Source organism: Mobula hypostoma, chromosome 5 (genome assembly GCF_963921235.1).
Source record: "Mobula hypostoma chromosome 5, sMobHyp1.1, whole genome shotgun sequence".
NCBI classification, from domain to species: Eukaryota; Metazoa; Chordata; class Chondrichthyes; order Myliobatiformes; family Myliobatidae; genus Mobula; species Mobula hypostoma.
The window spans coordinates 52,351,079-52,375,760 of record NC_086101.1 but is presented as its reverse complement, the minus strand read 5'-3'; the positions used below and the strand labels follow the sequence as shown (position 1 = coordinate 52,375,760).

Here is a 24,682-nt window from a genome sequence, read left to right as displayed (position 1 = left end):
AATAATTTAGAGTTGAAATGTATGGACCAATGATAGTAATAACTTAAGAGTTTTGCATTGTATTTATTTTTTGTGTATAAAGAAAGTTTCTTTTGAAGATAATGGCGTGAGTGGACACGATCTAATGGTCACTATAAAAAATAAGAATGTATTTGGGGTTCAAGGTTGAGAGAATGAAACTGGAGTCAATTTGAGACAATGTAGCCACGCCTCCTTTTCGCCCTTGCACGAAATCTCGCGATAACCGCGATCCAGCGACGGGGTGGCGAGAGTGGGGGAGCCGCCATTTTCTGAATAAACTAGCGGAGAGCGACCGGGAGAGGGTGAAAGCAGAGATGTTAGTTTTAATCTGGCGTCTTTGATCTGGCTGGTGATACACGCCGTGCTTTTTAAACCAACCTCCCCTACGTCCTACTTCCGTACACTGTCCGCGTGCGAGGAACGTTTCCTAATTTTAAATTGCTCTCGGAGGCCCTGCGTGCGGTGGCGGCGGCGTGTGGACACGTTGAGTTTGCTGCCCCGACGGTGACTATTTGTTTGTAGCCGCAGGCTCCTCTGGATGTTCGACCTCTGACACCCCACTCCCCTTTCCCCCTGTAATAGGGGGGGCTCAGAATAAACAACCCCGGCTCCTTCATAGGACACTCCTCTGCCCCTTCCCCTCTCCCCTCCCCCCGTCATTCTCTGGTCAGGTTCCCTCAGCTACTGTTTACCCCTCCTCCCCCTCCCCTCTCCACAGGATCGAGCACAATGATGATAGAAAACCTTGATGCACTCAAGACTTGGCTCACCAAGACCCTCGAACCCATGTAAGTACAATAGTTTGCTATCATGAACGATAAAACTCCCCCAACTTCCCCAAGAGAAGTGGTTAACAGATCCATGAGGTTGCTGAAGAAGAAATACTTTTTCTTTCTCTCCCTCTACGTTGATCTGACCATGAATTCCAGGATTTGGGAGGATTCTGACAAATTCTGTACTGGAACTTAAATTGGGTTGGTCTGAAGAAAGCTAGCTTACGTATTTCAGAGAATTCGAGAATAGTTCAACGACCTGTCAGTAGTTTTCAAGTTTCTCAACTGTGGGAAGGTGGATTACATGTGGTCCCTTTACTGGAAGCACAGGTGTATTAGTTTCGTTGAGTGTCCTATGTTGACTATTCTTTGTGTTTACAGCACTATGTAATTGCAATCGATGCTTATTTGAAAATGCTTTCTTTTTTTTAATCAGTTATAATGCATCAAAAGTGTTTACTTTGAAAATTAAGATAATGAAATTTAAATTATGGATCACATGTTTATAGTTGGCAAGTTTTGTCTTTAGTTTTTATAAATATGACTGAATGCATTTGCAGGTTATGACTGCACTTTGCATTTTTTAACATACAAGGTGACTTACCTGATAGTTGATTGCTTGTGGTATAAAGATCAGATGCTGATCAAAATGTTTTTTTTATTATGACTGTACAGGGTTAAAATTGTTAATTGAGTATCTGGGACCAGTGATAACTGGTTAAATAATTATTTTCCTTTGTCAAATATTCCCATTGCCCCATTGATTTTAGAGTAGGCTAAGTTAATTTAAAAATACTAAATGAATATTAGAAATGTTCAACTGAGTAAATAAGATCTGTGGAGGAGAAACACTTTTCAAATAGCTACTTTTTAAAAATTGCTTTATTCACTAGAAACATTTTCCCTGGTTTTTCTCTGCAATAATGCTGCATGACTGCTGAGCATTCAATGTATAGTTTCTCCATTTTGTACTTTATTAGAATGTTATTTGTAAGGGATTAAAAAAAATAAATGTTCTGATTCCTACTTCTGTTTCCTTCCTCCGGTAGTTTAAGTGGAGAGTACAAAAAATATATGCAACAGTATAATTTAAAACAAGTATGTGAGTAGATATTTTAATGCATTATTACATGCCTTCAAAAGTCTAATATTTCGAGGTATTCTTAGTATGGTCATCCGCAGTGAGTTTAACAGGACTATAACTACTTTTACATTGCAGAATAGGAATTTCAGAAAGTAAAGATGCACTTGTAAACTTTATCTTGTATCTCCACCTTTTCTAACACAATACATATGAAAATCAATATTTCCCATTAAAAGGCTGTTATACCAAATTGAATTGTCCCTTATGTACTATGCTGTATTCCAGAAATTTGACATGGCATTTCCAGTTGTGAAGTGTGCTTGCATGGATAAACCACTTTCTGTCAAATGTACACTTCGTGGAGTCATTGGAGGCATAGTGTTCATAGAGATTGGGTGCAGGAGAAATTGGATGCAATTGTGCATATCCGTATTTGTTCTGCCACTGTGCATTTGGATTTTTTTTGTACAGGTTTTACTTCAAAAATAAAATAAACTTTATTCATAAAATAAACTATATTCATAAAAATATACAGGAAATCCAACTATTCAGTGTACGTCTTGGTCCTTGAACAAATGCTACATATGCCCTTACACTTCCTCCCTCACCACCATTCAGGGCCCCAGACAGTCCTTCCAGGTGAGGTGACACTTCACCTGTGAGTCAGCTGGTGTGATATACTGCGTCTGGTGCTCCCGGTGCGGCCTTCTATATATTGGCGAGACCCGACGCAGGCTGGGAGACCGTTTCGCTGAGCACCTATGCTCTGTCTGCCAGAGAAAGCAGGATCTCTCAGTGGCCACACATTTCAATTCCACATCCCTTTCCCATTCTGATATGTCTTTCCACGGCCTCCTCTACTGTCAAGATGAAGCCACACTCAGGTTGGAGGAACAACACCTTATATTCCGTCTGGGTAGCCTCTAACCTGATAGCATGAACATTGACTTCTCTAACTTCTGTTAATGCCCCTCCTCCCCTTCTTACCCCAGCCCTTATTTATTTATTATATTTTATTTATTCCCCCCTTTCTTTCTCTTTTTATTCTCCCTCTGTCCCTCTCACTATATCGTCCTCTGATGCTCCCCTCACCCTTTCTTTCTCCTTAGGTTTCCCGTCCCATGATTCTCTCATATCCCTTTTGCCAATCAACTTTCCAGCTCTTAGCTCCATCCCTCCCCCTCCTGTCTTCTCCTATCATTTGGGATCTCCCCCTCCCCCTCCCACTTTCAAATCTCTTACTATCTCTTCTTTCAGTTAGTCCTGACGAAGTGTCTCGGCCCGAAACGTCAACTGTACCTCTTACTATAGATGATGCCTGGCCTGCTGCATTTCACCAGCATTTTGTGTGTGTTGCTTGAATTTCCAACATCTGCAGATTTCCTCGTGTTTGCAGTGTACATCTTCCATTATGTTCAAATCAATTCATTCCTTGGCTCTCAAACAAATCCATTCAATTTAAAATGCATGAAGACTGCTGTTTGCTTTAGCTGCTCAAACTAGTGCACCTCCATGAGAGTTTGTAGCCAGTTGCCAGGAACCTGATTGAGGGCAGGTTTTAAGTTACTTAGTCACTCGTTTTCCTATGGCGCCCTTCAAGCTCATGACCTGTCACAACTGCAACCCTTTCATTTCTCTAAGCAATCTTTCTAATGGTAACTGCTTATGGTTTGATTACCTAATCTCTCTCACCTAGAACACCCTTCCAATTCAGCCCGTCCTGCAGGCCTAAATTTGATTTCCTCTGTGATGCCTTGGGCATCAGGCTACTAAAGTTCAATACAACTGTCGATGATCACAAAAAATCATTTGCATGCTGCAGAGCAGCCAAGTAATTTTCCATTAGAGGGAAGCAACATAAAATGTTCAAAACATTCCATATGTTGAACAGCATCTGTGGAGAGAGATGTGATCAATGTTTCAGGTTAGTAACCCTTTGGAGATGATGAAATTCTATTAAATATTTTCCTTCTTGTCATCTCTTCCTGTGTGGTACATTGCAATGTAGTGATCTATTAAGTTATTGTTCCCTTCTATCCTTCCTTTCTATTTGCTACCCTTGGCACTTGTTTGTTTTAAATTCAATGTGCATATTTCAAACTTTTCTTTCTATAATACATCAACTACACCAGAAATCCACTATCTGCCAGATTAGCCTCAACAACTAGGTTCATTCTTCATTTTGAAGTCAGCAGACTTGAATTTGTCAGTATGGTTCTTATTATCCCTGTACATTTTGAGATTCAATTCTTACAGTTTTTCTGAGACATTCTTATGGTTGAACTACCAGAAGTAAATTGAATGAGGGTCTGGTCATGCCTTGAAGAAAGGTAACAAGCTAACCAATTTTAATAAAAATTGATTTTCTTATTAAACTCAGCAAATCAGGGATCACCTGTAGGAAGAACAACAAAGTTAATGTTTCAGTTCCAAGAGCAGTTGTCCTCACCTTTTTTCTATGTACTCTTGAGTTGTGAATTTTAATTATAAGAGATGTATAGCATGCAGGGTCATTAAGATTGAAAATTTATAATTTTAAAAACTATGCAACTGCAAGGGGCTCTTGGCAGGCTTAGGTTGTTATAAATGATTCACTGTCATTGCAATGTTGTTGGTATAGGAAATAAGGCAGGTTTAATATCACTGGTTGTGAAACTTGTGGTGGCAGTACTTTGCAATACATAAAAATAATCTGTTAATTACAATATAGATACTTAATAAATGCAAAGACATATGAAAAAAATTCTGAGGTACTATTCATGGGTTCATTGTCCATTCAGAATTTTGATGGAGGGAAGAAACTGTCCCTGAAACATTGAACGTGTCTTTCAGTCTCCTGTACCTCCTTGCTGATGGTAGCAATGAGAGGAGGGCATGTGCATGTTCTGGATGATGAGGTCCTTAATGATGGATACCTTGTTTTTGTGGCATTGCCTTTTGAAGGTGTCCTCGATGCTGACGGAGCTGGCTGAGTTTACAACTTTCTACAGCTTTTTCTGATCCTGTGTAATGGTCCCTCTGTACAGTAGGATGATGTAACCAGTTAGAATTCTCTCCACTGTACATCTGTAGAAATTTCCAAGTGTCACTGGTGACATAACTAGGTCTCCCTAAACTCTTAATGAAATACAGGTGGCCCCCGTTTTCCGAACGTTGGCTTTACGACACCTCACTGTTATGAAAGACCTACATTAGTTGTTTTCGCTAACAGAAGGGGTTTTCACTGTTACCAAAAAAGGTGGCGCACGCCCGAACAGCCAAGCTCCTCCCCCAGAACTGCATTCTAGCCAGCATTGCTTAAACACGTGCTTTATCTCGATTTATCTTGTGCATCTGTTAGCAAGATGAGTTCTAAGGTATCGGAAAAGCCTAAAAGAGCTCGTAAGGGTGTTACACTTAGCGTAAAACTAGACATAATTAAGCATTTCTATTGTGGTGAATGAAGCAAGGACATTATCCGCGCATTGAACTTGCCTGCGTCCACCATTTGCACTATTTATACACAGAGAGAAAGAATTTTGAAAGCTGCCAATGTTACTGTTGGTTCTGCTCGTAGCAAAGTGGTCTCTCTTAGTCGGCATCCAATGGTGGATAAAATGGAAAGTCTGCTGCTTGAGTGGATTGATGGGTGTACAAAGCATGATGTTCTGTTAAGTTTTCTTGTACTTAAGGAGAAATCAGTCAGTCTTTTTAATAAGCTGAAACAGAAAGCACTGGACGATGGTGATGAAAGTAGAATTTAAAGGTAGTCATGGGTGGTGTGATCAGTTTCTGAGGCGAGGGCATCTTCATAGTTTAAGCAGTGGTCCCCAACCTCCGGGCTGCGGACCGATACATTGCCGCACAGAATGTAGTGGTGCAGCGTAGTCGGGATGCACCCAGCACATCTTTAAGAAAAAGCCAAAATAAACTAGTTAATTAATTAGGTGTGGCCCGGCACGTAAATGTTGGCCCAGATCAGAGGCGATTGCTGATTGCATCAGGAGGTTATTCGTATAAGCAAGTTTTTAACTGTGATGCAACTGTAATTTATTGGAGTCTTCCCGATTCCGGTAAGTGAAACTACACTGTACATACATTATTTCTACTTTATATAGGCTGTGTATTTTTATGTGTTATTTGGCATGATTTGGCAGCTTCATAGCCTAAAGGTTACTGGAGAGAGTGTTTCTGCTGAGAGCGCTTCCGAGAGATTTTCACTGCGCTGGATAGTGCTGCAGGAAAGTATTTCTATTTTATATAGGCTGTGTAGTTATCATATCATTCCTACTTTTACTGTATATTACTGTTATTTTAGGTTTTGTGTGTTATTTGGCATGATTTTGTAGGTTATTTTTTGGGTCTGGGAACACTCAAAAATGTTTCCCATATTAATGGTAATTGCTTATTCACTTTACGACATTCTGGCTTAAGAAATGTTTCATAGGAACGTTCTACCTTTGGATAGCGGGGGAAACTTGGATAGCCGCTGTCATGGCTTTTTTGTAATTGCATCAAAATCTTGGACCCAGGATTGATCTTCAGACACCCAGGAACTTGAAACTGCTCACTCTGGGGCAGCAGGCTGAGGGTAGCAGACACCAACAAAATCAACAAACTCATTCGTAAGGCCAGTGATGTTGTGGGGATGGAACTGGACTCTGACGGTGGTGTCTGAAAAGAGGATGCTGTCCAAGTTGCATGCCATCTTGGACAACGTCTCCCATCCACTACATAATGTACTCGGTGGGCACAGGAGTACATTCAGCCAGAGACTCATTCCTCCGAGATGCAGCACAGAGCGTCATAGGAAGTCATTCCTGCCTGTGGCCATCAAACTTTAGAACTCCTCCCTTGGAGGGTCAGACACCCCGAGCTAATAGGCTGGTCCTGGATTTATTTCATAATTTCCTGGCATAAGTTACACATTACTATTTAACTATTTATGGTTCTATTACTATTTATTATTTATGGTGCAACTGTAACGAAAACCAATTTCCCTCAGGATCAATAAAGTATGACTATGACTTTCCTCTGCTAATCCCTCGAAAAGGACTGCTGTGTGTTCTCTCGACTTACCCTTCCTGAAGTCCACAGTCTGTTCCTTGGTTTTACTGACATTGAGTGGAAGGTCTGTCTCATTCCTATATGCTTCCTCTTCGCCATCTGAAATTCTGCCAACAATAGTTATGTCACTGGCAAATTTATTGATGGCATTTGAGCCACAGTTCAAGCCATAATTGTGGGTGTAGAGAGAATAGAGCAGTGGGCTATGCATGTATCCTTGAGGTGCACCAGTATTGATTGTCAGTGTGGAGGAGATTTTATTTCGAATCTGCACAGACTGTGGTTTCCATTGGAAAAAGTCATGGATCCATGTGCAGAGGGAGGTAGGGGGGGCCCAGGCTTTGGGGCTTGTTGATTAGGACTGAAGGTATGTTTGTGTTGAATGCTGAGCTCTGAGGTAGATATTACTATTGTCCACGTGATTGAAGGCCAAGTGGCAAGCCAGTGAGGTTGAATCTCTGTCGACCTATTAAGGCGAAAGGCAAATTGCAGCGGATCCAGATCCTTTCTTAGGCGGGAATTGATTCTAACTATGATCAACTACTCAAAGCACTTCCTCATAGTAGACGAGAGTGCCACTGGTTGAGAGTCGTTAAGACCAGTTGTCCCCAACCACCAGGCTACGGACCGGTACCGGGCCGTGAGGAAACAATATGATTTGGCGATATGAAACGATATGTGTCAGCTGCACCTTTCCTCATTCCTTGTTACGCCCACTGTTGAACTTGAACGCACGTGAGGTCATCAGTCGGTGATTAACCTACAACTACTCGATGAGTAAAAAACAAATGTCGCTTGAGAGTTTCTTTAGAAGAGGGGGTAGGGGACATAAAAGGCCGAACGATGATGATAACGCAGAGACAGCTGAGGCCGAGACTGCAAAAAAAGAAAGCTTCCTTCAACAGAAGATACGACGAGTTGTACATAAAATATGGCTTTATTGTGACCGGTGACTCGTACGCTCCAAGCCCCCTGTGTGTGATATGTGGAGACGAGCTGTCTAATGAGGAAATGAAGCCCTCAAAACTGCTTCAGCACCTTGAGTCCAAGCACCCTGGACTTAAAGACAAGCCCGTTGAGTTTTTTTTAATACTTTATTTTCAAAATTTTTGAAAAAAAAGCAATGAAATCTACAAGAACATACAAGCTCAGACATGTGTAAAAATGAAATAAGCAAAAAAAAAGGGACATAACATTAGAGGGATGCCTATTGTACAAAGTGCTCAGAAATACGAAACATTAAATCTCAAACGAGGGCCATGAGAAATCAGCTGGGGGTAAATTGCTCATCCGCCCCCGGCCTTGTCCAGGCAGGCAAGAAATGGATCCCAGATAGCCGAAAATTTTTTAATTGAATTGGTTCTTGAGAACCTAAGTTTCTCCATCTGTCTGACTGAGATCATATCAGCCATCCATCTCCGAAAGGAAGGGGGAGACAGTGATTTCCATTCCCTCAAGATAAGTCTTTTGGCAACGATCATCCCCAGCATCAGAGACTGTTGTATGGCTGCAGGGAAGCAAATAGTAGACACAAAATAATCTGCAGATGCTGGGGTCAAAGCAACAATCACAGCACGCTGGAGGAACTCAGCAGGTCGGGCAGCATCCGTGGGTAAGATTGGTCGACGTTTCGGGCCGGAACCCTTCGTCAGGACTGTAGAGGGAAGGGGCAGAGGCCCTATAAAGAAGGTGGGGGGAGGGTGGGAAGGAGAAGGCTGGTAGGTTTCAGGTGAAAAACCAGTAAGGGGAAAAGGGGAGGGGAAGCAGGGAGGTGATAGGCAGGAAAGGTGAAGAAAGAATAAGGAAGAATAAGGGAAAACACAATGGGTAGTAGAAGGAGGCGGAACCATGAGGGAGGTGATAGGCAGCTGGGGGAGGGGGCAGAGTGACATAGTGATAGAGGAAGGGAGGGTGAGGGAATTACTGGAAGTTGGAGATTTCACTGTTCATGCCAAGGGGCTGGAGACTACCTGGACGGTATATGAGGTGTTGCTCTTCCACCCTGAGTTTAGCCTCTTCATGGCAGTAGAGGAGGCCATGTATGGACATATCCGAATGGGAATGTGAAGCAGAGTTGAAGTGGGTGGCTACCGGGAGATCCTGTCTGTTGTGGCGGACGGAGTGGAAGTGCTCGACGAAGCGGTCCCTCAATTTGCGTCGGGTTTCACTGATGTAGAGGAGGCCGCAGATGCAATAGATGACTCCAAGAGACTCACAAGTGAAGTGTTGCCTCACTTGGAAGGACTGTTTGGGGCCCTGAATGGTGGCAAGAGAGGAGGTGTAGGAACAGGTGTAACAAATAGTAGATTGCGAGCAGCCAAATATGGCGAGACCGACTTCCAAGGGAAAGGATCTTTTATAGGCCTTTGAATACCAGTTGAATATTTTGGATCAAAATCTAGTCAGTAATGGGCAAAACCAAAAGGTATGTGACAACCAGGCCTCTGTCCCTTGGCATCTATCACACATTGACGAGACAGAAGGGTAAATCCTGTACAATCTAAGTGTAGAGTAGTGGAGACGGTGGACAACTTTAAACTGGATCAGTTGGTGTCTGCTGTTAACAGAGCAAGCCTTTATCCTAGACAAACTCTTGTCCCAGGCAGCTTCAGATAATTCAATGCCCAACTTCTCTCTCCAGGCGTCTCTAATCTTCACAGTAGATGCTACAGTGCAATCATCGAACAAAAGTACAAACTTAGAAATGAGATCCCTGGCGTCAGGAGGGTTCTTTAAAATATCAAAAAATATGTTTCCCTGGAAGGATTTCAAAATTACAAATCTTAGATTGAATGTAGTGTCTCATTTGTAAATAATGAACAAAGTGCGAATGAGGCAGCTCAAGTTTCTCTTTCAGCAGACGAAATGTTGCAAACCGTCCCTCGATGTACAGGTCTTCAATAGAAACTAGACCCTTCTCTCTCCAAGCATGGTAGGCTTTATCTGACCATGAGGGTAGAAAGGAGTGATTGAAACAGATTGGTGCTTGTACAGAGGTCTCTGATAAATTCAGAACGTTCCTAATCTGATTTAGAATTCTGACTGAATTTTTCAAAACAAAACTCAAACTTTTTGAAGTCCCAGCCTTCTCTAACTTAGAGAACAGCATGGCTGGCAAGGAGGAATTGACAACAGAGTTAGACTCCATACATTGCCACTAGGGAGCCCCAGGGGCTAGGTTATCCGGAGCCCCTGTTGCCAAAACATTAAAGCCCTAGCATTGACAGCCCAATAATAGTGTCTAAATACACGTAATCCCAGCCCTCCTTCAGACTTCTGTAAATGAATTTTTGAAATCCTGTGATTCTTATAATTCCAGATATAAGACAATATTATGGAGTCCAATTCTTTAAAGAAGGCTAATGTAAGAAAAATGGGGAGATTTTGACAAAGATGGAGAAACCTAGGAAGGGAAACCATTTTAATTGAATTTATATGACCAATCATGGACAGAGGTGGGGTTTTCCAACTTTCTATATTCTGTTTGTTTTGAAATAAACTCTGCGAAGTTTAGTTTAAATATTAATTTAGGATCTTTGGGGATTAGCAAGCCAAGATAAGTAAAGTGATCTTTAATTACTTTGAACGGGACACCTTCCAAAAAACCCCGTGTGTAGTTGTTGGAGAGGGGCGCAAAGTCACTTTTTTGTCCAATTGATTGAGGATCCCGATAGTCTGCCAAAAGAGGTGATTAAATCTAGAAGAAGAGGGACTGACTTTTCTGAGTTTTGTAAGTAGAGTATCGCATCATCAGCATATGAACTAATAAGTGTTTCAATACCTCCCACTTTCAAACCCAGAATATTTGGGTGACTTCTTTTTTTTGGGGCAAGGGGCTCTACCGTGACGGCAAAAAGGGCCGGTGAAAGAGGGCACCCCTGCTGAACTGAATGGTGTAGGGGAAACAGAGTTGAATTGTCACCATTAGTTATAATAGAACACATTGGGCTGGCGGATATCAGTTTTACCCAAGATATAAATTACTCGCCAAACCCAAACCTGTACAGTGACTCAAACATGTAAGGCCACTCAATCTGGTCAACAGCCTTCTGTGCATCAAGGGACAAAATTGCTGCCCCACTAGCTTTCCCATGATCAACATACATAGTATTAAGGAGGCATCTGAAATTGGAAAAAGAGAACCTACCTGGAACAAATCCTGTCTGATCAGGATGAATGATAAATGACAAATGCTTATTTAGTCGGTTAGACAGCATTTTAGTAATTACCCTTCTATCGAAATTCTGGAGTACAATGGGCCTATAGCTGACCGGGTCTTGTTTCCTCTTTGCCTTTCTTTAAAATGAGGGAAATGTTAGCCTCATACAATGTTCTAGGCAAGGCTTTATCTCTCTTAGAGCAAGATATCATTCTGAGGATAAGTGGGGCAAGGATATCACAGAATTTCTTATAAAATTCACAGCCAAATTCATCTGGCTCAGCTGCCTTGCCGGACGGAAATGACTTAATGGCGGAAGTTATTTCTTCCAATGTGAAGTCAGAATCTAGGTCCTCCCTAGCAGCGTCACTAAGTTTCGGCTTTACAAAAGGATCAAAGTCATTCAAATCAGATTGAGTGACATTGCATTTAGAAGTTTAGAGTTCATTGTAAAATTCTTTAAAACAGTCATTTATCTCCTTGGGGTTAGTTAACAGGGCACCCGCGCTCGATCTAAAGCAATGAATTGACCTTAGGGCTTGGGCGCCCCTAAGCTGCTGCACCAGGAGCCCCTCAGGCTTGTCCCCCATTTCGGAATGCTATTGTCTTAATTTTAAGAGGAGGTTATTTATTTGACTACCCAAGATGCAATTGTACTTGTGTTTAAGCTTCATTATTTTATTATGATCTTCAGAGGATTTCGAAGCCTGGTATCTCGCTTCGAGGGTTGGGAGAGTATTCTCAATCTCTAATAATCGCCCTTCTCTCTCCGTCTTAGCAGTGGATTCATATGAAATTATATACCCATGGATTACAACTTTTAATATCTCCCAGTGTGGAATCTGACACCTCGCCATTATCGTTAATTTCTATAAAATCTTTTAATCTGGTGGTGATATGCAAAGGAGTGGGTCCGTGACCCATTTGTGAATGTCCCCAGTGAATCATCCATGTCAGCGCGGGAAGAAGATCAACTCCTCAAGCTTGCAAATGATGGTGGGCTGAAAAGTATGTTTGATATAACATCTTTGCCATCATTCTGGATCAAAGTCAAGGCTGAATATCCTGAGATAGCTCGAAAGCACTGAAAACATTGTTTCCATTCCCAACATCATATCTCTGCGACTTATAATTGACTTATCACTGTATTCATGTGAGGAAAATATGCACTGTGTTTAATATTAAATTCGTTAGATAAACCCTTTTAGAAACGAAATTGAGTGTATTAGCCGTTTATAACTGACTTATAGTTGACTTATCACTTATATTCCGGTCGCGATTAACACCCCCCCGGGTTGGCCGGTTTGCAAGAATATTGTCAATATTAAACCAGTCCGCGGTGCAAAAAAGGGTTGGGGACCCCTGGTTAAGACCACTCACCCTGCTTTTCTTGAATGGTTTGCAAACGTTTTCTGAGCCCATCCAGGTGCACCATCAAGGCTTGGTGCCTTACAAAGGTCCACCAGATGCTTCAGAGATTTGTACCGGTGTAGTTTTTTTCTCTGTTTAAAAGTTCCCCCCCCCCCCCATCCTTGTTATATGCGTCTTTAGACAATGCGGATTCACGGTTATGCGAGGAACCTATTTCAACGAGCGTCTTGTTATATGCATCCAAAACTCATAGTATGCGAGGAGCACCGCTTTCCCACTGATACAAGTCACGTGCGCACACCTCACAGTCTCACTGTTGGGACAAGAAGCACCGCTTTCCCACCAAAACAAGTCAGGTGCACGTGCCTCACAATCTCTCTCCCGCCAGTCTTGCATTGGTTTTGTGGCTGCACTATCTTAAACTTTTGTTGGTTTTACCTAAGGTGCAGTGATTTTGTGCTTGAAATATGTAACTATGCCTCCGAAGCATCCGACGTCATGTCCTGGGCCGTCAGCCGAGCAGCAGAGAACTGCTTTAACACTTGGAAAAAAGGGTTGGAAATTATAAACAGCGTGGCATCAGTGGAAGGTAACGCAGCTCTGGGACACTACTGCCGGGAGCAGAATCTTGCCTTTAAAGTTCTTTTGTTGCTTGACTATGCATCAGCCCATCCTAAACATTTGGACAGCACTCATACTAACATAACAGTGAGTTTCCTGCCGCTTAACACAACATCGCTGATTCAACCACTCGACCAAGGTGTAATCCACATTCAAGGCGTACGTATTTTTTTTTACTGCGAACTATCTCTCAGAGGCTGCAAGCAACAGACGATTTTGAAAATCCCGAGAGTTTACCAACAGTGGAATGGTGGACGTTGGAACACTTGGCATAAATGGCGATGGACTTGGACCCAAGTTTAGAACGGAGTCAGCATTTCAGTCATTCCCTGCCGTCAACCCTTCTTCCCTACAAGCAAAGTTATGCTGAAAAACAAAATACTGCCAAGCAAACAGCCCTCACCACTTTATTCAAATCAGTATCACCTTCTGCTGCCGGCAGATCTAACTAAGAGTTCTGTGAGTCTTCCTTCACCCCTTGCTGTGCTTGATATGATCCTGACAAGCACAACCATTGGTATGAAAATGTGAATAAATTACAGATAAAACATATTTAGGAAGCCCTCTGGAATGCATCCCTATTTTCTCCATTTAAATAATTATTCACATTATGCATCAACTTCGAGGAACGTATCCCTTGCATATAACGAGGATCAGGTGTATGCATAAATGACGTTGAGCTATTCTGGGAATGAAGTTGGATTTCTTATCTTTTTAACTAGCAGTGAGCTGTTGCACGCGTTCAGTAGCACCATCTTAACTGGAAGTTCTTTCAGGTTTCTACTTTGTGGCTACCTGTAAGTAAGCAAATCTCAAGGTTGTATGATATGTACATTTTTTTAAATGTACTTTGAATCTTTGAATCATCACAGCCATTCATAATGTTAGGTTTTGTTTTGTAGGAAGTTAGATATGCAAATCCTGCATCCATTTCCATTTCTAATCTCAATTGGAGTTATTCTTTGCTCTGAAATAATGTTCCATAGCTTGCACTTGGACTTCTTGTCTAGTTCTAGATCATTGGTCTTGAATGCCACATATCTAGCCCTCAGATGAATCTCCTAGTTCATCCACGGCTTTTGGTTTGGGTATGTCCTCGAAGGCGCATTCTTCCACACAGGTTTTGATGAAATCATTGACAACTGTGGTGTCTTTGTTTAGATTTGACAATGCTGTCCTGTAAGCACTCTGCCTGCGTTGACTGAACCTTGTTGCTCACCACTGGTGCTGCAGTCTTTAGTGTCTGCCTATATGTTGCGAGTAGAAGGACCTCAAGGTGGTAAATGCTCTTGATGGTGATGTAACAGTGGTCAAATGTGTAGGCTGCTCTGGTTGCACAGGTGATCTGTTGGTTAGCTTTCTGAGGAAGTAGAGGCATTGATGAGATTTCTTGGTGATAACATCTACATTGATGAATAAGGACAAATTGCTAGTGATATTTACACCTAGAAGCTTGAAGTTCTCAAGCATCTTCACTGCACCATTATACAGAATTTTTCCCTGCTTCCTGAAGTCAATGGTCAACACTTGTTGACACTGAAGGAAATGATGTCTTGGCATCTTGATCTCATTCCTGTTCTGTTGTCTTATCATTGTTTGAGATTCAGCCCACTACAGTGGTGTCATCTATTAGTTTGTTAATGGAGTTAGAGCAGTCTGGCCATGCAGTAGTGAGTGTATAGGGGGTAAGGTAAGGGGCTAAGAATGCAACCTTGAGCACCAGTGTTGAGGATAATCTTGGTGGAGGTGTTGCTGCCTATCTAAGTGATTGCGGTCTAATTGCTCGAGAAGTCAAGGATCCAGTTGCAGAGAGAGGTATATAATTTGATAGGAATATTGGAAGAACAAAATGGGAATACAGTGGGGTTATTTATAAGTGTGCTTAATGGACACCAGCGAATGTTTCCATGCTTTTTGACAGTAATTCTTCATTCTCTCACAAGAAAACATCCCTTCAGCATCTATTAGGGAAGCCCCTTCAAACTCTGTTTTAGTACGATCACCTTTCACTCTTCTAAATTCCAGTGAGCACAGGCCAAACTTAAGACCAAAATTTTATCCCATTAATTAACCTACTGAACCTCTGTGAACTGCCTCCAAGTATACATCCCACCTTAAACAACATGAACTTTACATTTGTGATCTCATCAATGACTTTAACATTGTCACAAGAGTTTCATTTCTATTTTCCATATTTTGATTCCATATTTGGTATATATATTCTGAATTGCTGCCTCTGCCATGTGGCAGTGAGGGTAAAAATAGGATGATTTGGTAGATGAATGCATAAGTGAGGATGAGGTGCATGGGGCAGGGTTTAAGATTTGAGTCAATGGGATCCTTTGTGTGGACAATATGATGTGTACAAAAGGGGTGGGTTACACCTGAACCGAGGGGGATTAATATCCTTGTGGGCAAGTTTGCCAGAGTTGTTGGGGAGGGTTTAAGCTAATTTGTCAGGGGAATAGGAACCAGAATGATAAGGCTGAGGGTGTACAACTAGATGCAGTGTGTAGTGAGGCTGAGAAGAAGGACAGACAGATGATAGGATGGCTATGCAGCCAGTGGGATGACAGGAGCCAAAATGAAAATTGGTGATGGAATACAGTACTGAAAGTATTGCATTTGAATGCACACAGTATATGGTATAAGGTAGATGATCTTGTGGTGCATTTAGAGATTTGCAGGTAAGATGTTGCGGGCGTCTCTGAGTCATGATTAAGAGAAGACCATAGTTGGGAGCTTAACATCCAAGAATATATATTCTATCAAAAGGATAGGTAGATCAGTAGAGAGGATGGGATGGCTCTGTTGGTAAAAAATGAAATCAAATCCTTAGAAAGAAGTGACATACTGCAGGATCAGAAGATGTAAAATCCTTGTGGGTAGAGTGAAGGAACTGATGGGCGTTTCATACAGATCCCTGAAAAGTAACCGGATGTGGGTTACAAATTACAGAAGGAGATAGAAAAGGCAAGTCAAAAGGGCAATGGTGTGATAATCATGGTGAATTTCAAAATGCAGATAGATTGGGAAAATCCGGTTGTCACTGGATCCCAAAACAGGGAATTTGTAGAATGCCTGTGGGGTACCTTTTTAGAACAGGTTGTGGTTAAGCCCACCAGGGGGATAGCACTTGTGGATTGGGTGTTAGTTAATGACCCAGATTTAATTAGAAAGCTTAAGATAAAGGAACCTTCAGGAGGCAGTGATCAAAAATGATAGAATTCACCCTGCAGTTTGAGAATGAGAAGTTAAAATTGAATGTATCAGTATTTCAGTGGAGTAAAGGACATAACAGTGACATGAGAGGGGAACTGGCAAAGTGGATTGGAAGGGAACACAAGCAAGGATGATGGCAGAACTTCAGTGACTGGAGTTTATGGGGAAAATTTGGAAGGTGCAGGAAAGATGCATTTCAAAACTGAAGTATTCTAAAGAGAGGAGGAAACAATCGTGGCTGGCGAGGGAAGTGAAAGACAGCATAAAAGGAAAAGAGGCGGTATATAATATAGTAAAAATAAGTGGGGAGGTAGAGGATTGGGAAGCTTTTACAAACTAACAAGACAACCAAAAAAGCCTTGGAGAAAAGATGAAGTATGAAGATAAGCTAGCCAATAGTATGAGGATACAAAATTTTTTTTAGATATATACGGAGTAAAATGGAGATGAAAGAGTATATTAGACTACTGGAAAATGACGCTAGAGAGATAGTAATGGGGGCACAAAGAATTGGCGAATGAACTTCAGTATTTTGCGTTAGTCTTCACTGTGGAAGACGTGATGACGATTATGAGGACACGCAGTCCCCTTTTATTGTCATTGAGTAATGCATGCATTAAGAAATGATACAATGTTTTTCCGGAATGATACCATGAAAACACATGACAAACCAACTTAAAAACTAACAAAAACCACCTAATTATAACATATAGTTACAACAGTGCAAAACAATACCATAATTTGATAAGAACAGATCATGGCACAGAAAAGTCTCAAAGTCTCTCGATTAAGTCCCATCATCTCATGCAGACGGTAAACCCCCAGTGCCGCCAACTTGCCGGTGCAGCATCCTGGAGGCATCCAACCACAGTCCGACTCCGAGTCCGTCCGAAAACTCCGAGCCTCTGACCACCGCTTCAACACTGAGCACCATCTTTGCTGAGCGCTTCGACCCCAGCCCCGGCAACAGACGATAGGCAAAGCCGAGGATTTGGGGCCTTTGTCTCCGGAGATTCTCGATCGCACAGTAGCAGCGGTAGCGAAGCAGGCATTTCAGAAGTTACTCCAGTTGTTCCTCTTCGCTTCTCACAGCTGTCTCCATCAAATCTGGATTGTGCACGGCCCCCTAGTTACACATAATCAATATTCATTCAGAACGACTGCGCGCGTTGCGTCGTGTCACCATCTTCTCCTCCCTCGTTAGACGTTAGCACAATACCAGCACTGCGAGAGTGTTGGGGAGGGGAGGGCCATAAGTGAGTGTTGTTATTACTGAGGAGGTGCTTGGGAAACTTAAGGGACTGAGGTTGGATAAGTCACCTGGACCGGATGGATTGCACCCCAGTGTTCTGAAAAGACAACTGAAAAAATTGTGGAAGCATTGGTGGTGATCTTCCAAGAATCACTAGATTCTGGAATGGTTCCTGAGGTCCGGAAAATTACAAATGTCACTCCAGTCTTTTTAAAGAGGAAGGGAGGAAAAGAAAGGAAATTATAGACCAATCAACATGACTTCAGTGTTTCGGGTCTTATTAAGGATGAAGTTTCAGGGTACTTGGAGGCACGTGATAAAATAGGCCAAAGTCAGCATGGTTTTCTAAAGTGGAAATCTTACCTGACAAATCTGTTAGAATTCTGCAAGGAAATAACAGGCAGGATAGACAAGAGAGTCAGTGGCTATTGTTTGTTTGGATTTTCAGATGGTCTTTGAATGAGTGGCATACACGAGGCTGCTTAAGAAGAGCCCATGGTAACACAGGAAAAATGTATAGAGGATAGAAGGTTGGCTGCCAGTGACTAGTGGTGTGTCACAGGGGTTGATGGTGGGACCACTTCATTACACGGTATGTCAGTGATCTGGATAACAGAATTGATGTCTTTGTGGACAATATGAAGATAGATGGAGGGTCAGGTTGTTTTGAGGAGGGAGGGTGTCTGCAAAGAAATCGGGGAAATGAGCACAGAAGTGGCAGATGGGATATTATGTTGGGAAGTGTATGGTCGTGCAGTTTTGCCCAAGGAATAAAAGTGTGGACTATTTTCTAAATAGGGCAAAAAAAATCAAAAGTCAGTAGTGCAGAGGGACTTCGGGATCCTCATGCAGGATTCCCCAGGGATAATCTTTCAGACTGAGTCAGTGCTAAGGAAGGCAAATGCAATGTTACCATTCATTTTGAGAGGACTGGAAAACAAAAGCAAGGATACAATGCTCAGGCTTTATAAGGAATTGTTAAACCGTGGCAGTTTTGGGCCCCTTATGAAAAGATGTGTCCAGAGGAAGTTCACAAGAATGAGCGATCCTAGAAACGAAAGAGCTAACATATGAGGAGCATTTGATAGCTCTGGCCGGTTCTCACTTGAGTTTGGAAGAATGGGGGGAGGGTGAAATCTCATTGCAACCGATTGAATATTGGATAAAATGGATGTGGAGAGAGTATATCCTCTAGTGGGGGAGTCTTGGACCAGAGGGCACAACATCAGAACTAAATGTCTATTTAGAACAGAGGTGAAGGAAAAGTATTCTGTAGCCAGACGGTTGTGAATTTGTGGAATTCATTGCCACAGATGGACACCTGTGCAGGCCAAGTTGTGGGTATATTTGAGGTGGAGGTTGATGGGCTCTTTATTAGTGAGGACGTCATAGGTTACTGGAAGAAGGCAGAAGAAGGGGGTTGAGAGCTATAATAAGTCAGCCATGATAGAATGGTGGAGTGGATTTGATGGACCAAATGGCCGAATTTTGCTCCTATGTCTGAAGGTCTTGCGTTTTATATGGACTAATTTCCATGTCTTTCTAATACCTTGGAGCACTTAGATGATAATTTTGTGTTTCGTGCACAGAGATGTAGATGCCTCTGTTCCGCAGCTTAACCACACCATAATCACTTACAGGGTCTGTTCTAAGTACACTGCCATTTCTGTCCATGTGTTGAAATTAGATCTGATACAGTTTATCATTTCAGGGGTCTAATGTTCTAGTAGAGCATTCTTAAATATTTTGGGCTACACTGGTCAGCTTTAGTAGAAGTAGAGATACAGGAAAGTATTTCAGAGGTGCTGGCATTTCCTGTGAACAATCACAAAAAGCCAGAGATGACTATAAAATAGGAATAAGTATCATTTAGTCCACCAGTGACATCTGCCGCAGCTAGAGTCACAGGATGCTGGAAATGTGAGCCAGAACTTGGAATAGTACAGCACTGGGCAGGCCATGCTGTTGTGCCAACCCTGATGCTGATTTATACAGATGTCCTCCTGTCTGTCATCTATATCCCTCTATTCCCTTCATATTTGTGTACTGTATGAGGGTGATTGATAAGTTCGTGGCCTAGGGTAGAAGGAGTCAATTTTAGAAAACATAGCATATTTATTTTTCAACATAGTCCCCTCCTACATTTACACACTTAGTCGAGCAGTCGTAGAGCATACGGATCTCTTCTCTGTAGAAATCGGCATCTTGGACCTCCAGTAAGTGGTCCACAGCAGGGGTGATTGATAAGTTCGTGGCCTAAGGTAGAAGGAGATGAGTTATTGACTTCAAACTTTCTGCATAATCTCTCAGAGTTGAACAGCATATGCATGTAACAAGAGCTGTATAACTCATCTCCTTCTACCTTAGGCCACAAACTTATCAATCACCCCTGCTGTGGACCACTTTCTGGAGGTCCAAGATGCCAACTTCTACAAAGAAGGGATCCGTATGCTCCACGACCACTGGACTAAGTGTGTCCATAGTAGGAGGGGACTATGTTGAAAAATAATTGTGCTAGGTTTTCTAAAATTGACTCCTTCTACCTTAGACTACAAGCTTATCAATCACCCCTCGTATCTATCTAAAAGCCTCTTAAACTCCACAAAACCGCTCAATTCCACTACTCCCCCAGTAGCTCTTTCCAGTAAACAAAAATAACTTGCCCTTTGTATTGCCTTTTAACTTCATCCTCCAATCTTAAAAGCATGCCCTCTTTTTTTTTGAGATTTCTACCTTGAGGTACAAATTCTGACCGCCTAAATGGTTTATTCTAAGAAATTTTGTGGGACCTTGATTTTTGTGTCCATAATTTCCTGAAAGTTGCTACAGACCTATGGGACATGTGCCCTCTTATTTCAGGAGAAAGAATGTTGCAGCTTTGCTGAACACTGCTGAGACTATACTTGGAAAATTGAGTGACTGGATTGAATATTTTAGTTGCCAGAGTTATTGAATAGATTAGGTTTGTTTCACTAATAACAAAGGAAGCTAATGGGTGACCTGACATGTCTATAAAATTGTAAAGGGCATTGATGAGTAAGCTGGTCAAAACCTTTTCTCCCCCATGAGAAACAGAGGTCGTATGAAATATTTAAGAGGAACCTGAGGGGGAATTTCATTCAGAGGGTGGTGCTAGTGTGGAACGAGCTTCTAATGGAATTGGTAGATGTGGGTTCAATTGTAACATGTAAAATTTTGGATAAGTACATGGATGAAAGGGCTATGGTCTGGACGCAGGTAGATGGGATGAGGCAGGAAAACGGGTTGGTATGGACTAGATAGTCTGAAGGGCCTGCTGTAATGCTCTGTGTTCACCCTGTCCTTGTAGCTCATGCTCTCCAATTGAGTCAACATCTTGGTAAGCTTTTGCACATTTTCCTCAGTTTCCACATCCTTCCAAAAATGGGGTGACTAGAACTGCATCATACTCCTAAGTATGACCTCCTAACTCTTGTATATCCCAACCATTGATGGATGCAGAAAGCTTCATCAGGAAAAAAAAATGCCCCATGATTACACTAATAAATAATACTTAGGATTAGAATTAAGAGTTAATGTATCACTGAGGGGCAAGTAGGGTTGACTCAGAATGCTGCTACTAAATGTATAACCAAAACCAGGATGAGAGAGTTTATCACTCCCATCGTAACTACTCTGCGTTGGCTTCCTGTACCTTGTAGAATCAATCTTAAAGTTCTCTTGTTTTTAAAACTCACTTTTATTTTATAATCCTACTCAAGCTCTCAGGTTGTCTTCTGCTGTCTCTTAAATTTAAACAATTTCCCTTAAAAGATAATTGGTAGGTTTTTTTCAACTACACTGCTGAACTGTGGAACACAATATCTGAAACTATAAGAAATGCAGACTCAGCTGACCCTTTTAAACGCTGGCTCAGAACCTATTTATTGAACTAACATATTTTAAAACTTCCACGCTTGCACTTTATTTCACTGTAAAGCACTTTGAACTATATCATTTGTATGAAAAGAGCTCTTTTTTCATTTCCTTTTTGGGATCTGGGCCTGGTTGGCAAGTCCATTTTTCTTGCCCATCATGAATTACCCTTGAGATGGCAACAGTGAGCTATTGTTAAATTATTGCACTCAACTTTGAACATCTGGTAAATTTTCTGGCACATGATAATTGCTGGTAGTAGCAGCATTTATTTCTTATCCTTAACTGTCCCAAAGTGAACCATCTGGAGTTACTTTCTTGAGGCAAATTGCGTGACACAATATCAAACCCTTAAGCTGCTCCTGTAGCAACAGTATTTTTTTAGGGTAGTTTAGTTAAGTTTCTGGTCAGTGGTGATGCCTAGAATATGTTTGTGAGGTTTTGGCAACAGTAATACCAATGTATTTCAAGATTAGATGGTTGTATTCTGTGGAAATGGTGATTGCCTGGCACTTTGTCACATTTAATATCTTTTCACATATCAACCTATGCTTGAATGTTGTCCAGGTCTTGCTGAATGCTAGTTTGCTGAGGAGTTGGAAGTTAAATTGAACATTGTACAATTATCAACAAACCACCTATCTAACCTTGTGATGAAAGGAAGTTATTGATGAAACTATTAAACAAGATTGCATATAGGAAAGTGTCCCAAGAAACTCTCGTCATATCCTTCGACTCTTATTTGTAATTTCTGAAAACTATTGGGAGAGATTGGAGATAACCCCTTGTCGGTTGAATCAGTGATTTTAAAAGCAAACTTAATGACCACGCCTTGTCTAGGTTATTTCTTGGAGCACATCAACCTTCATCTTCCTATGTTATCCCATTTGCTAGGATATCAGAGCATGGAAGCAGACCCTTCAGCCTCTTGAGGACTACCCCATCCATCAAACATCTATTTACACTAGTGCTTTTTTCCCCCATAACCTCCCCAAACACTCTTAAGAATCTATTTGCCAATATATTTTAATTTGTAATCCGCGGTGGTCACTTAACCCACCGACCTATACATTTTTGGGTTTTTGGAAGACATCTTTCAAACTGTCATAGACAGCACTGGAGTTCATAATTAGTTACAGCTTGCCATGGTAATGAGGCTCCAGCTCTACTAGCTGTTCACTAAAATCAGCAGGGATACTGACAATACATGCCTTGTAAAAGTATTCAGACCCCAACCCCTTGCTCACATAAATGAGTAATAACAACCGGGGATTTTATTCAGTTTAATTTTTTTTGTGTGAAACACATCTTCCTATTTTCACAGCAGAGCCCCCAAAAAAACTAAAAATTCAATAACTGAAATGTCGGCAATTCAAAAGTACTCGTCCCCTTTTGCTTAATACTTAGTTGAACCATCTCTCGCAGCTATTACAACCAAATCTTTTTGGATAAGTCTCTGGCTTTGCACAACGTGATGGAGTAAGATTTGCCCATTCCACCTCCCAATATTGTTCAAGCTGAGCCAGTTTAGTTGAGAAGCAGTGGTGAACAGCAGTCTTGAGGTCTTGCCAGAGATGTTTAATCGGATTAAGTCAGGACTCTGACTGGGCCACTCAAGAATATCAATTTTCTTCTTTTGAACCCACTCTATCATTGCTCTGGTAGTGTGCTTTGGGTTATTGTCCCACTGAAAGATAAACTTCCTCCACTGTTTAACCTTTCTAGCAGAGGCTAGCTAGTTTCTATCCAAGATTTCTTTGTATTTAGCAACATTCATCTTCCCATCAATCCTGACCAGATTTCCAGTCCTTGCTGCTAAACAACATCTCCATTATATGATGCTACTTCCAACAGTAGGGATAGGGTGTTGCCTGGCTGATGCACAGTATTAGATTTACGCAGCATGTACTGCTTAGTATCGAAGCCAAAAAGATCCAAGTTAGTCTCATCTGACTGCAAAACCTTCTTCCACTTCTTTACAGTATCTTCTAAGTGACACTTTGCAAAGTTTTTACAAGTAAGGATATGCTTTCTTTATTTTATCAGGTGTTTCTTACTTCCACTCTGTATACATTTCTGTGCAAGACCTTAGAGATTGTAGAGCCATGAATGTCATCTCCATTGCAGCCACTGACTTCTGCAGCTCACTCAGAGTGACTGGCATCACAGTATCCTCTTACAAGTGCCATAGTTAGTGTGGCTATAGTTTCATAATTTCTACACTTTTTCATGATGGACTGCACTGAGCTCACTGGTATGTTCATAAAAGTTGCTGGTGAACGCAGCAGGCCAGGCAGCATCTCTAGGAGGAGGTACAGTTGATGTTTCAGGCCAAGACCCTTCGTCAGAACTAACTGAAAGAAGAACTAGTAAGAGGTTTGAAAGTGGGAGGGGGAGGTCCGAAATGATAGGAGAAGACAGGAGGGGGAGGGATGGAGCCAAGAGCTAGACAGTTGATTGGCAAAAAGGATATGAGAGGATCATGGGACAGGAGGGCTAGGGAGAAAGAAAGGGGGAGGGGGGAAGCTCAGAGGATGGGCAAGGGGTATAGTGAGAGGGACAGAAGGAGAAAAAGGGGAGAGAAAGAAAAATGTGTGTATATAAATAAATAAATATCGGATGGGGTAGTGGAAGTTTGGGAAGTCAATGTTCATGCCATCAGGTTGGAGGCTACCCAGACAGAATATAAGGTGTTGTTCCTCCAACCTGAGTGTGGCTTCATCTTGACAGTAGAGGAGGCCATGGATAGACATATCAGAATGGGACGTGGAATTAAAATGTATGGCCACTGGGAGATCCTGCTTTCTCTGGCGGACAGAGCATAGGTGTTCAGCGAAACGATCTCCCAGTCTGCATCGGGTCTCGCCAATATATAGAAGGCTGCATCGGGAGCACTGGACACAACACCTTATTCTGTCTGGGTAGCCTCCAACCTGATGGCATGAACATTGACCTCAAACTTCTGCTAATGCCCCACCTCCCACTGGTACCCCATCCGTTATTTAAATACTCACATTCTTTTTCTCTCTCTGTCCTTTTTCTCCCTCTGCCCCTCGCACTATACTCCTTGCCCATCCTCTGGGCTTCCCCGCTCCCCCTTTCTTTCTCCCTAGGCCTCCCGTCCCCTGATCCTCTCATATCCCTTTTGCCAATCAACTGTCCAGCTCTTGGCTCCATCCTTCCCCCTCCTGTCTTCTCCTATCATTTTGGATCTCCCCCTCCCCCTCCCACTTTCAAAT

The 24,682-nt window shown here is 41.9% G+C and overlaps 1 protein-coding gene across 4 annotated transcripts in view; it reads left to right on the top strand.

Annotated features, from left to right (window-relative positions):
* The first annotated feature begins 254 nt into the window (after positions 1 to 254).
* The window catches only part of rbm26 (RNA binding motif protein 26), a 157,795-nt gene continuing 133,367 nt past the window's right edge, over positions 255 to 24,682 (top strand). For 2 of the 4 annotated variants that reach the window (XM_063048503.1, XM_063048502.1), the window contains exon 1: positions 273 to 809. In XM_063048503.1, the coding sequence (XP_062904573.1) occupies positions 770 to 809 (40 nt within the window). In that variant the 5' untranslated portion in view covers positions 273 to 769. Of the gene's footprint in view, positions 810 to 24,682 lie in introns of all 4 variants that reach the window. The other 2 variants (XM_063048501.1, XM_063048504.1) reach the window with 2 other exon arrangements.